The following is a 15,378-nucleotide window of genomic DNA, read 5'->3' as shown; positions in this document are numbered from 1 at the left end:
CAAAGGAATGTCATCAAGATCTAAAGAGCTAATCACTCCCTTATACTCTGCATTGATCAGACCTATTATCAAGTACAATGCCCTCTTAGAGATGCCTGTCACAAAACATGAAACAATTTACAAGATTCCAAAGGTTCCTAACCAAAAAGATCACAGACCAAAAGCGCCAGATGTACGATGAGAGGCTGGAAGCTCTGGCTCTTGCTCTTTATTCAGTATCATATATATATATATATATATATATATATATATATATATATATATATATATATTTTTTTTTTTTTTTTTATTTATAATTTATTTATTTACTTATTTATTTTTAGTACTGGCTGAAGGTTGTTTCAGTTACAGTCAAGCAGCATTTTTAAAAGGATAAGTATCAAAGCAGAAAATTCGAAAACAAGATCTCAAATTTTACTGTCAAGATGTTTCAAGTCAATCTATTACGTGTTCCATTAATCCATTTTTCCCCTGCTTTTTTAGATTTGAATTAGTGTTTCTCTTTCATTTTAATGAGCTGCAGTAAACTGCCAAGAGAACAAGGATTTCGATTTTTATAACTGGAGTCGAAAATGGACTTTATCTAATTCACTTCTAACCCACTTTTTATTTATTTGTAATGCCATTTTTTCTATTTGTTTTAATAGCATAGTGAATGTTATGCTAGAATGCCTTCATTTTATTTATTTTTTTTTTTTTAGTTTAGCCTAGTTTAGATCATTAAAATCAGTCCCATTTGGTGGTAATGCTGTTTATTACTAGTTATTTACAGACAGCATCTTATTTTTATTTAATTAAAATTTTTACACTATTTTTCTTTTATTTTGTTAAAAATTAATGTAGTTTCTACCAGTGGTTGATTTAAGAGGATAGCTTTGCAATTCTTAAGTGGATGGGAGATTCAGTGCATACTTTACTTCATTTTTTATTTTACTTTTTTTGTTCTTTTAAACTAACTGTAGGTTTGGAGATACAGTAATTTGCTTTACTTCATTTTTTATTTTACTTTTTTTTTCTTTTAAACAAACTGTAGGTTTGGAGATACAGCACTTCGCTTTACTTCATTTTTTATTTTACTTTTTTCTTTTAAACTAACTGTAGTTTTTTTTTGTTTTTTTTTTTTTTAAGATGGACATTGTGTTTTGCGTGGTTGTACTTGTTTCACATTTGCAATTTGTGAACATTTTTATTTTTAGTGAACAGCACACACACACACACACACACACACACACACACACACACACACACACACATATATATATATATATATATAGGGTTCTACCTGACTTCGTACACTAGCGCAGAAGTTACCGACAATTGGGGAATTGAGCTCCAGAAGACTAACGAAGAAGACCGACTTGAATCGCGAGTGGCAGAACATCGACAATGCAGAAGACCGACACGACGGATGACAACACCAACGCCACATGACACACTACAAATATATACTAAGGCTGTGTGAGTATGAATTTTATTATATGGGCAGGTTCTTCACACCCCAAGTGTGGAGATTGACAACAGGTCAATTTGTGATAATTTAAATTGGACAGTTAGCTGTAGACGTGCATGGGTTATAAGAAAGGACTCTTGATTTATGGTTTTCAAAATGAAAAAGCAAAATTCTGTCTTTATGAAGTGAAATCTGGGAATTATACCTGTGAAATTATATTGTCATTTCTGGTCTTTGCTGTCTTTATAATGTTTAGTGCATATATACTAAATAAAAACCAGAACACTCAATGAAGTAATCTAACAGTATTACAAGTAGCAAACATGAGAAGAAATGCAATTTATGGTTAGGGTACTAGGTTTAGTGTGGGCTTGTAAGGATTTTGGTGTGCTTGTGTTCAGTGTGTGTGGTTTCCAGAAATGGAAAATCAGGGTCCCTGTATGTGTGTGTGTTTTAATAATTGTGATTGTGGTGTGGACAGTGTAATGGGGTTCGTGCCAAAATAGGTACAGATTTTAAATATTACTCTTATAAACTTAGAAAGTTGATAGAATAACAGGTTTTATGCTAGCATACATTTTTTGAAAGATATAAAGTCTGAAACTCAATTGTTGTCATTATTGATGTGCTTGAATACTCGGTGTTGTGTGGTTTCACTATGTCAGGTAGAACCATATAATTATATATATATGTGTGTGTGTGTGTGTGTGTGTGTGTGTGTGTGTGTGTGTGTGTGTGTGTGTGTGTGTGTGTGTGTGTGTGTGTGTGTGTGTGTATTCTGGAATGGACTAGCATTCTATCCAGGATTAGGTCTCTCTCTGCTTTACAGTCTTCCCCACAGACAAAATCAGGTTAACCATATACTGGAAGATTAATAAATGTAAGTATCACACAGTTCTGTGTTTAACTCGTCTAGTATTTCCTTATCACATTAACTTGTTATATGAGATTTATTGCATAATACTGTTGTCCATGTACCTTATCCCTTCCCTTACAATCAAGCTTCACTGCCTTTTCAGAAGTTATTGTGTGTTAAATACATCTTACAACTTTTGGACCTTTCTCACCTAAGTATTCTTCTCTCTGTTCCTACTGTTACGTGTCTATAAGCTAAGAGTGATGCCCAAAACAGTTTTAAAGTAACTGCTGCAGTCTTGCCCATGTGTGTAGATAGCAACAGTCTCATCTGCAAACTTTGTGATAGTCTATATACCTAACAGGTCAAAGGAGCCTGGATTGACCCTGTATATTGCAAAACCTATTACTTTTATATTTAAAAAGTTAATACAGCAACATGTTTTGCATCAACATGCATTTTCTAAACTGGAAGAAGTATAAAACTGTAATGTTTAGCATTGACTAACTGCAATAATCAGTGGCTTACCAGAAAATCAAAAGCTTTATGTGAGACACGGCAAAATATGAGGTAAAATGTGAGGCAGTTTAGATGTATGCCTTCAGCACAATTAAAGAACAGCTATAGTTAGAAATGAATGTATTTTCTTTTTACCATATCTGCATAGTCTATGCAATATTAAAGACCCTGCATTATTCAAAACAATTGTATTTAATTTGTTCTAACTCAGGGTGGCATGATGTAACAAATATAATGCTATAGCTTTGTTTTTAATCTAAAGATTTTTATAGTGACATTGCACTCCATATCTCAAAAATGCAAAAATTCATATAATGTGTAGCACTCTTATTTCTGATTGAGAAACAGAGCCAAACGTTGCTTTAGTAAAAACACTAATGTCTTATTTATGTGTGGATGTCACTCACTATTTCACCAATAAGCATTAAGTTCCTTGGATTTAGGGTACCCATATTCCACACTCACTGTGAGCATTATTAAATTATTTAACAGGAAAAGAGCTTTGTCCCCATAATATATCATTTGTGGCAATAAATTTCTAAAAGAAATTAAATTACTTTTCAAAGAAAACCCATATTGTGAGAAAATACTTGAGAATCAGGGTCCAGACTCTCAACAGATGTAAAATACTAATGTGAGGATGTGAGGTATTGCCATCTGTGCCAGGGAGAATAGGGCAGTGCATGTGTAATATATGCCAGCATAGCTAGCTGGAGTTTTGTAAATAATTTTGTGTCATTTGACAGTCACACTGACTTGTACAGATGCTTGTGTTAAAAATGCATCGACAGTGTTAGTATAACTGATTAAATGTATATGTTTAAACAAGGAATTCAGGAAAGGAAGAGTAGAATTTTTTTTAATTGTTCTATAATTTTCAAATACTGCAACAGATCTTAGCAAAACTCTGAGTGTGTGTGTTATACCAGAGTCAGGTGATCAAATGTGATGTCATTCTAGAACCAGCACTGAGAGAATGAAACTCTCAAAGCAGTTTGTTTTGTTTGGAACCTAATATAACAACTATATGTCAGTTATCACAGATCAGTTACTTGAGTTAGTTCAGTGTCAGTTTGAAGCTCATCACTTTGCTTTGTGGAAGTAAGCATCTCAACATCCTATCTTGCCTTGCTGCATTAAGTTAGCTAGGAATATTATTTATTAGACAGTTAGGAAATACAGTGAGATTAGTTAAGTATTGTTTTTCTGCATCTGTTTGAATCTGTTCATCTTTGTTATTTTTATTTCTCCTGTGATTGAAACCCTGGTGTTTATTGTGCTTAGATATTGTGTTCTCATGTTTTCTATTTTATTATTGATTATTAAATATTTCATACCTTTCATTGTGGCTGGTCCTTTAGAGAATACTTGTAACAAACAAGACTCACTTTGGAGCACTGTGTCCCAGTTCCAAGTAGCTGACACAACCACACCTGGGTATTTGATTTTCAGTTTTTTTTTTCTGGGTATTGGTCTGAAGAAGTTTGGTGATTTTAAACCTGATGAAAGCGCTTACCAATAAATGGCATTTTACTGGATTTTTTTACCTGTGGCTTTAGCTGCTAATGTTTGCTCTTCTGGTTGGTGAAATTTTGCTTTTTCCTATTTGATTTTCACACAAATGCACACACACACACACACACACACACACACACACACACACACACACACACACACACACACACACACACACACAGACACACACACACACCACATACACACACACACACACACACACACACACACACACGCACACACACACACACACACACACACACACACACTCCTGGGAAAGGCTGGCACAGATTTATTAGCTGTGTCCTCTCTGCCCAGACTATAAGGTAACCACGCTGCCACCAATCAGATACTGTAAAGGTCTTACAAGGGTATCCAGTTATCCTGAGTAAAATGTGTAACCAAAGCAGCCAGGCTTTTTGGAATGACCAAGGCATCACTAAAATAAGCACAAGTACTCTCATAATGCAGTCACTCCACTAGCTACTATCTGCCCCTTGCCACTAAAATATCAACATCCTGTATTTAGATCAGGATCATGCATTCAACTTACATTACTGCTTTAGCACACAGTGAGGTATAACATTATTTTCTAAATATATACTGAGAAATCAAATATATGATTTTAACAATTTATTCTCAAATAGAAACTGTCACTCTAAATACATTTGCTAACAAAAATCAATATGCAAATAATAACAAAGCACTTCTAAAATCAAACAATTCAGTTCCAGTGCCTGACGGGATACAAAAACTGTTGCCTTTAGCACAAGTAAACAAAGAAATGAAACAGTGTATAGTTAAAAACAAATTCTTCGAAAAAAAAAAAAAACTAGCACCACTAGCATCTGGCAAAGTAATACATGGAATTGTTTTCTTCCAAATGAATGCTTTTTTCAAGAGTAGCTAGCAAAATATGCAAGCAACTTAAAGTAAAATCAACATTAATTTGTCTTTTAACTAAAACTCAATATACATATATTACTCGATCCTAGCAAAAACACATTAAACACTATTATAGGTTGTGTTCATAACTATAATATACACTTACTCAAAGAGTACTCACCAGGATAGTAATATTCATAAAGCCTTGGTAAGGCTGCTGATTGTTATAGATGGACACAATACGGAGATTGACTTGTTGTCCTGCTTTGTAAGAAGCTTTATCAGTCTGTATAAAGATAGATGGCCATCTGTAATCTGTTTTTAACTGTTTTGTCAAAGAAAATAATGTTCCATTTCCTGTAGTTCCATTCATTACCAATGTGAGGTTAGTGTTTGGTGCTGAAATCTAAAAATAAGACAAATACATTGTCACTTTCTTGTAAAGTTTGCCTGTCATCACCATAAGCAGTCCACTGACTGTCCCTCAAAATATGCCACAAATGTAAAAGAAGAAAATAATGTGCATTAAGATATTATGACTCCTCCAAATCCACATTCCTTTTGAAAAACATTCCCCCGGATTCACTAACCTCCTGTGCAGGACTAGCTTAATCCTGCATGGAAGCACCCATTTAGGAGCAAGATAGCAGCGTGCCATGCAAAGTAATGAAGGCATGCTGGCCAGGCTCCTAGGCTTACATGGAGCATGTATGAGTGCATGGGGCATGTCTGAGAGCAGAATAAACATGCCCCTGCAATGTAGAACAGCAGAAGCTGTTAAGAAATGAGAGAGATTGCTTATAGGTGTCCTCATATCCCCACCAAGAGTCCCCCATGTGTACAACAGCAACAGGACATATAAATTAAAAGAAGAAACCCTTTTATTTTTTTTTAAAATCCAATTAAAGCTAACTGTAGGTGCACGGGCGGGGCCATCACTTAGCTATGGTTAATGTAGCTGAAATAGCAAAAGGAGGATAAAAAGCAGGATATGTGCAAAGGAAGCAGTACAGCAATATTGTAGTGGGCAGAGTGTTTGCCTCATGAGCAGTCAATCCTGGTTCAAGTCCCACAGCAATATATTCCATTTCTGTGTCAAATACTGTTATGATCCATATATTTAGTTGTATAACCTCATAAATAACATATATATGTGAACTGGAGTAGTAAGCTGCGTAATGAATGATAACCCCATAAACTTGCCAAATTCACCACCTCCCAAAGAACCAGTAGATTATTACTGTATAAAATATAGCTGTAGTAAGGATAAATACGCAGGTGCAAGTCTGTTTGCACGACGGTAAACAGTGTTCAGCCCCTGCAAGGCTCAAACCCAAGAGCCTGCACACCATAGCCAATGTGATTTACCACTAAGCCACCACAGATATATGTAACCCTGATGTTTCCACAAACATAGCATCCAGCAATACCATTCAACATTACAGGACATGTAGCTAAATATGTAGATGTATGTGTGTGTGTATATATATATCTATAACTAAATAGATATATACCTCTCTCTCTCTGTATTACATATGTGAGCACTTTTAAGCAGCAGTAAGTGTGTTTAAGCCTGTTTGCACAGCGGTAAGTAATGCTTACACTGGTTAAGCAATGTAGAAGCTAACTGAGTGTAAGAAGCAGTAACCAGAGATTAGCATTGCTTACCATTGCGCAAACCAGTGCAAACCCGCTTACAATTGCTTAAAAGTGTCTAAATCACTCTGTATCCAACAGCTCTCATCCTGCCCAGCAACAAAATAATCTGCACTCACAAGTTGCAAACCCTGGACCCTGCACACTATAGTCAAAGTGAGTTACCAGTAAGCCATGGCAGATACACATACAGTAGAATGTCAAATCTGGGACGTCAGTTCCACGAAACCAGGAGATGAGGCTGGGCAAGTGTTTGAGCAAACCACTGCTTCTCAAACTCCTGGCAGGATGCTATCAGTTGGAGAAACAGTGTAGACCAGCTAAGTCTAATCTTGACAGAAAAACAGGTCCGTCCCTGGCAGGATGAACCACAAATTGTGAGTCAAACGATTGTCTACACATGTCTCAAAAGATGAACAAGGCAAGGCTCATATGTACATGGACTAAATGGATGAAGAGCCTGAAGAAGCTTGGGTCGAGACAGTATACTGGATGAGTGCCGAGACGTGGAGGGAGGGCAATGCGTGGAGATATGGTATGGCTGGGCTAGCAACTGGAGAATGGATGGTTGTTGTGTATGTGGAGCTCGGGGGGTGGGGGAAGGAACCATGGGTATGAAATTATGGAAGATATATGCAAATTTAGCACCACAGCAATAGTGTAGTGGGCAGAGCATCCATCGAATGAGCAGGCTTTCCTGGTTCAAGTCTCACTGCAGCACAGTCTATTTTACATGGCAAAGCACATTATAACCACTGTTGTTGTTGCAAAACCCACTAAATAACACATATTTATGAACTAGACTACTGCAGGAAATGCACAAGTGAAGTGTCAGTGTCATAATGAGTAAGGCACTACTAAGCAGGTTTAAGCACAAATAAGCAGTAGTAAGCATATGCAAGCACTAGTAAGCGTGTTTAAGTGTGTCTACACAGGGGTAAGCACTGCCTACACAAATTAAGCAATATGGAAGCTAACTGAGTAGAAGAAAGTATGACCGAAAGTTAGCAGTGCTTACCTCCACGCAAATACGCACACACCCGCTTACGACTGCTTTAAAGTGCCTTAATCACTCTGTGTATGGTGTACAGTGTCCTAGGCCTTGTAAAGACTGTGTATTTTGTTGCTGGGCAGAACATGGGCCATTGGATACAAAATGATTTACCACTAAGCCATGGCAGTTACACATAACCCTGCTGTTTTCACAAACATATCATCCAGCACAATCATTCAACAGTACAGGAAATGTAGTATTATCATACCACGCAACCTCTTAATACAAGAATTCTGGACAAAGTGTGCCAAAATGTGGGTACATTTAGGGATATATGTCAAATACTGCTCTTATACACTTAAAACATAGCTAGTTAAACAGTTATATGTAGTAAAACACATATTTTGAAGGAGATGAAGTCTGACACACAAAGGTGTAGGCATTAGTTACTGACTTCAGTCCTGAGATCATCCATGTCACTTGTAAAGAGAATGAGGTACAGGCCAAAATTATGAGCCGACTATGCATGGACATATGGGGAAATATATATCTGTAAATGTAGACAGACAGCTATATGTATGTATATGTATGACTCACAAATAATCATATAACATAAATTGTATATAGATACATAAATATATTAATATTTATGTGTGCGTAGATATATATATATATATATATATATATATATATATATATATATATATATATATATATATATATATATATATATATATATATGGGTGTAGGTTAGAAGATCGACAGCTGAGATAACCGACAACGCATGAGCGGGCGCCAGATGATCGACACTCGGAAGACCGATGCTACGGATGAAAACTCCGACGCCAGGGATAGTGAGTTGGAAAGAAGGCTGTGTGAGTATGCGTGGTGACGGACGTTAGGGTGCGACTAAGGTAAGTGTGGATAGTGACAGTCTGTGGGGATAGGGGTGGGTTAAGTGAGTTAGGGTTAGGCGGGTTGGGTAAGTGCGGTAGTGGTATTTTTGGGTTAGGGCGGGTTAAGTGAGTTAGGGTTAGGCGGGTTAGGTAAGTGCGGTAGTGGCAGTTTTTGGGTTAGGGCGGGTTAAGTGAGTTAGGGTTAGGGGTTATGTAAGTGTCGGTAGTGGTATTTTTGGGTTAGGTGGGTTAAGTGAGTTAGGGTTAGGCGGGTTAGCTGAGTGTGCGATAGTGACGGACCTTAGGGTAAGGGTTTGGGTTAGGGTTGGACGAGTTGTGTGTGTGAGGTTTAGTGTGGGTTTGTGAGGATTTTGGTGTGCTTGTGTTCTGTGTGTGGTTTTGGATAAGGGATGTGTTTTGTTAGTTGATTGTTGTTATTGTGGTGTGTGCAGTGTGTGGGGTTTCGTGTTTGTGGATCGTCGGTTACTTGTTTGTCGGGCATGTGAGGTGTCGTGTTTATGGTTTGTCAATAATGTGGTGTCGATGTTTTTGTTGTCGGTGAGAGTGGCTGTCGATCTTATGACCTAGAACCATATATATAGATATATATATATATATATATATATATATATATATATATATATATATATATAGGTTCATAGGTTCATAGGTTTATACTAGGCTATCTGCCCGAGGGCATTTACAAGCCTAGCCCATAGTTTTGTGGCTTACGCCACACCTTTAGTATGGGGAACTATACCCATTATTTTGCTGTGCCTCTGTCGAGCAGTGACTTATATATATATACATATATAGGGGTTTTACATATATAATTATGTAGATATACATATATAAATATACAGACAGAGATGTGTATAGCATTTCCACATGGGAACAAAATCTTGAACCACTCACTACAACATAACAGACCATAAGCACTGTTAATGGGGGTGGGAGCTCAAATGACGAATACCTGGTAATTAGTGCTATGTTACCCCCCTCCACAGCCCTAATAGATATGCTGTGCAATCCATTATCCAGCACATGCAGTTCTTGACTTCAGGACCCTCCACAACACAGCTACAATGCTTTAACAGTAAGCCAGTTCACCTGACAAATGCTAGGGCAATATCTGTAACATATCATGCAGAAAAGTCATTCTACCGTAGAGAATGTACAATGTGGAAAGAGTACACATTACAATGGTGCAGATATGCACACACATCTATACAGTGACAAATATGTTCAGGTATATATATGAGCCCTTTCTTATTTGCAATGGTGATGGACAGGTTGACAGACGAGATCAGACCAGAGTCCCCATGGACTATGATGTTTGCAGATGACATTGTGATCTGTAGTGAGAATAGGGAACAGGTGGAGGAGACCCTGGAGAGATGGAGATATTCTCTAGAGAGAAGAGGAATGAAGGTCAGCAGGATTAAGACAGAATATATGTGTATGAATGAGAGGGAGGAAAGAGGAATGGTGAGGATGCAAGGAGTAGAGGTAGCGAAGGTGGATGAGTTTAAATACTTGGGGTCAATAGTTCAGAGTAACAGTGAGTGTGGAAGAGAGGTGAAGAAGAGAGTACAGGCAGGATGGAGTGGGTGGAGAAGAGTGCCAGGAGTGATTTGTGACATTCGAGTACCTGTAAGAATGTCTGCAAGAGGGTAGTGAGACCAGCTATGTTATATGGGTTGGAGACAGTGGCATTGACAAAAAGGCAGGAGTTTGAGCTGGATGTGGCAGAGTTAAAGATGTTAAGATTTACACTGGTTGTGACGAGGGTGGACAGGATTAGGAATAAGTATATTAGAGGGTCAGCCCAGGTTGGAAGGTTTGGAGACAAAGTCAGAGAGGCAAGATTACGTTTGTTTGGACATGTGCTGAGGAGGGATGCTGAGTATATTGGGAAAAAGATGCTAAGGATGAAGCTACCAGGTAACAGCAAAAGAGGAAGGCCTAAGATAAGGTTTATGGATGTGGTGAACAGGTGGTTGGTGTGACAGAGCAAGATGCAGAGGACAGGAAAAAATGGAAACAGGTGATCCGCTGTGGCGACACCTAACAAGAATAGCCGAAAGAAGAAGATGAATATATATATATATATATATATATATGTGTATATATATATGTATATATATATATATATATATATATATATATATATATATATATATATATATATCTATAGCTATATATATATATAGCTATATCTATATATGTGTGTGTGTATATATATATATATATATATATATATATACATATATATATGTATAGATAGATATATACATATATATATATATATATATATATATATATTTTTTTTTTTTTTTTTTTTTTATTTCAGTTTGGTTATTTATTTCGGTTTGATGACCGGGGTGGTCCACTGAGCTCAGGAGCCTGTTTTCAGTGGAGGCTGGGGAGAAAAGCACCACATTACATAGTAAACATTAAAATACAACAGATAAAAATTAAGATTCAAGGATAGAGATACATTAAGATACAACAGATAAAATTAAGGTTTATGGATACAGGTAAATTGTAATACAGTGACATTATGAGGTACAGTGGTTACATAGCATGTGAGTCATATACTGACATGGTTGTTTCAAAGGTTACATAGAATCCGAGTTTTGTTATGGCAGAATGTAGATGAAGCATAAATGTTAGGGAGGGGGAAAAAGGGAAAGCAAAGCAAACTATTTACAATATTTACATTATATGCACAAGACAACAATAAAGAATTAGTAAAATCCAGGGAAGCATAATTGTTGGAAATAGGAGTAGTATGGAAATACAATTAGAGTGGAGAGAGTAGAAGGCTAGGTGGGGAAAGTACAATTATATATATATATATATATATATATATATATATATATATATATATATATATATATATATATATATATATATATATGAGATATATATATATATATATATATATATATATATATATTGGTATATACACATATACAGAGACAAAAGGTATTAGTAGCCATACATATGTAGATGTAGTGTGGAAGTAGTGGGTGCAAAGTATATCCCTCAGCCAAAAGCCCTGTAACTGGCACCCGTGAAATATGTAGTGTGGCAACCATTCCCACAAATGAGAATACTTACATTACACATATACCCACTCACAATTCTAAGGACATGACACCACACATAGGTATGCATACACAGAAAACCTTAATTTGTGTACCATATAATAATGTATGCCATTACTTACAGCACATATATTTTGAAATATGTAATCAGTGATAAATGCAAGGCCCACACAAAACAATAGATGCAAGCAATGTGGATATATAACATACTATGCTGTCCAGGCCAAGGCCTGCAATTAGTACAACAGTAGACAAAGGATTTGCCTTCAGGATACGTAACAATCAACAATACAGATGTAGTTCAGCAGCCTCCAATTACATCCTGTAGTCAAGCCTTAGGGGAAATGTATTAACTGTGGTAATGTCAGTGTATCTGTCACAATTATGATCCCTGACCAACATATTTTGTGGGAGTCCATGATATGACTGGGATGATAGCAGGAATGCTAGCAGTAAATAATGATAGGCCATTACCTAACAACCCCTAACTGTATCACAGCAGGACAAAGCCTGCCATATATGTGGAGGACAGAGGCAGAAACACGGGGCCATATTTGCAATATTGCTGTTATACACCATGGAAATTGCTGGTGTTACAGAATTTGTTGCAACATACCCTTATGCAGGAATAAGACATCAGAAACACAAATGGACGTAGTCATGTACTGATAGCATGCAACAGATAGACTGCCATTGATATATCTAGGACAAGACCTGTGTGGTGCACAGACAAAACCAAACAGACAATCCACTGGCCATCATGTGGATAGGCCCACAGTTGAGAGCTATGCAGACAGACTGAATTCCATCCTAAACTACTATGTACGCACAAACACTGCAAGACCAGCACTATACAATGCACATAACAACACTACTCACTCTGTCTGTAGGTCTGGAACCTTATACAAATGTGTAGTTGGCCTGTGTCTGCAAGTCCTGCTGTAAGAGATATTGCTACCTGCGGTCTGTAACACTGCTGCCCACATACAGGAAGGATGTCCCCCATACTGGAAAGGTTAAGGGACAATGTGAGCCAGTATTTTATAGTACTGGGTTGCCATAATAGTGGTTATCCAAAGTACTACACAGCAGGCTGCATGCAGTTAGCAACTGTTGCACACTGATAATACCTGGTGGTGCTGAGTTCACATGGCCACATACTACCCAGTAGATGGTGACATACATCTGTACAGCATACCACTGCTTTGTCAGACATACACAACAGTTATGCTGGCCTGGCAGCAGTATGTCATGCAAATAACGGAACATAGCACACAGTATATAATTACAGTAGGCTGCTAGGCATGTCACAAAGCACTGGGCAAACTACAGGCAGACTGCCACAACACTGGACTACATATTGTATGGGGCAATACACATGTACCTGCAATTATAGCGGGCTCGACATGCAGGTCACAGAAGAGTGTAGCAAACACCTGTGAGAAAATGCATAGCCACATCCAGTCTCAATGCAGTCACAGCCACATATGATACACAAGCTTAATATGACACTGTAACGACTGTCTGATAAACACCATCCTCATATGTGCCATTCATACACTGACCCTACATACACTGGTCATGGCAAAATGTGGTCCAATGTCTGTCTGTGGTATGGGACACATGTGTGTCTGGCCCTACAGACATGTGAGCCAGTAGGGTACCATACACTGGAGTAGCAGGTAACATCAGATAGAATGGGACTGAGAACAATGGCATCTACCACAGTCTGTACATGGCCCAAGGTTCGTAAGTGCAATACACATACTGTCGTCAATCATCCTAACTCAGGGGTCTGCAACCTGCAGCTCTGGAGCCACATGTGTCTCTTCCACCCTGCTGTAGTGGCTTCCTGTAACTCTGAGGATTAAAGGACACTCTACAGCACAACTCACACACAAACAAACACACACACACACACACACACACACACACACACACACACACACACACACACACACACACACAAACACACACACAAACACACAGAGAGTGATCAAGCAATCTCAATGCAGGAACACAACTATGGACATATGTTAGGTATTGTTCTTATACACTTTGTTATTTTATATTTAGTATAACTATATATGAAACTGTATATGCTCTGCTATCTCCATTTTAGGAGTCAGATAGCTGTTGTGCCTTCCGATGAATTTAGTTTGGTGGGTAAGGGGTCAGGACTGGATCTTTGGATAGTGACAGTTGCAGACCCCTGCCCTAGGTACACAGACCACAGTACTATACACACAAACACGGAATGTCATAGTAATGTCCTCAGAAACAGCCCCTACTCCACACAACATGTCCAGCAGTCTGTTATCTGACTGGCTTGTTATCAGGTATGATGTCAATACATAATGGTGTACAGAACATGTGGGCTTCATCTGCACAGCACATGTGTGCACCTCTGCAGTCTAGAGGTCAGTGTATGTAACAGTGTGCTATGCCCTGTAAGTCAGTATATGGGGGGTATGCACCATAAGTATCCTAGGGTGTTACAACATGTGAGGAATACCAGTAGTAAGCTGCCTTAAGGTATGCGGATGTACATTACCATACATTTCACCTTGTGAGCATTGCTGACCTACTGCTTACTGCCATCAATGTGACTGTGATGATTTTAGTTATGCATTGTTATGTAACAGATACCGCCCATAGTGCCAACCCAGGTCTTTTCCCCCTAGGGATTGCATGCAGAGTGTACGTAGAGGCCACTGGGCTATACATCTGCATTACATGCTGTTGATTGCTTGTTATCCTGTGGCCCAGTCTGTCTTTCCTGTTGTACTACTTGAAGGCCTTGGTGTGGACACCAACAGATGTGATGTTTTGGATTACTATAATAAATGATCTGCTTGAGAGTTACATTACTCTGCATGTATGTATTTCAAAGCATAATCAGCTATATGACATGGCATATGCAACTGTAATAGTACACAAATAAACCTTTCTTATGTATACAAACCTGTGTGTTCTGTTACATCCTTTGACTTCTCTGTGGGTATATGTGTCAGGTAACAATTGTCTTTGGTATGGGTGACTCATACACTGTCCATCGGATGAAGTTGCAACTGTAGGGATAATGGCTGTTCAATATGGTATGCACCCACTGACTGTATCTTCCTAGACATATCCCTGTGTGTGTATGTGTAGGTACATATATATCTATATATATGTATGTATATATCTATATATATATATATATCTATATATATATATATATATATATATATATATATATATATATATATACATAGATATATATATATATATATATATATATATATATATATATATATATATACATATGCATATATAAGTATCTGCATACATATGTGTGTGTGTATATGTATCTTAAGACTGTTTATTGCTTACACATTGTACATTCACTATGGTAGCCAGACTGTACTGCATGATATGTTATCAATACCAGCCTGACATAATACATGTGGGATGGCTTACCAATAACATCTTGTGGCCATGTAGTGTCAGGT

The 15,378-nt window shown here is 37.5% G+C and overlaps 1 protein-coding gene across 2 annotated transcripts in view; it reads right to left on the bottom strand.

Moving 5' to 3' along the window:
* Positions 1-15,378, bottom strand: part of LOC122795620 (CD109 antigen-like) — a 647,366-nt gene that overhangs the window by 553,876 nt on the left and 78,112 nt on the right. For both annotated transcript variants that reach the window (XM_044063888.1, XM_044063895.1), the window contains exon 4: positions 5,407-5,631. In XM_044063888.1, coding sequence (XP_043919823.1) covers positions 5,407-5,631 — 225 coding nt within the window. The remainder of the gene's footprint in view (positions 1-5,406; positions 5,632-15,378) is intronic.

Source organism: Protopterus annectens, chromosome 1.part0 (assembly GCF_019279795.1).
Source record: "Protopterus annectens isolate FY-2018-M chromosome 1.part0, PAN1.0, whole genome shotgun sequence".
NCBI lineage: Eukaryota > Metazoa > Chordata > Ceratodontiformes > Protopteridae > Protopterus > Protopterus annectens.
Note: the sequence above shows the minus strand (reverse complement) of the source record. Positions and strands in the feature narration are given on the sequence as shown.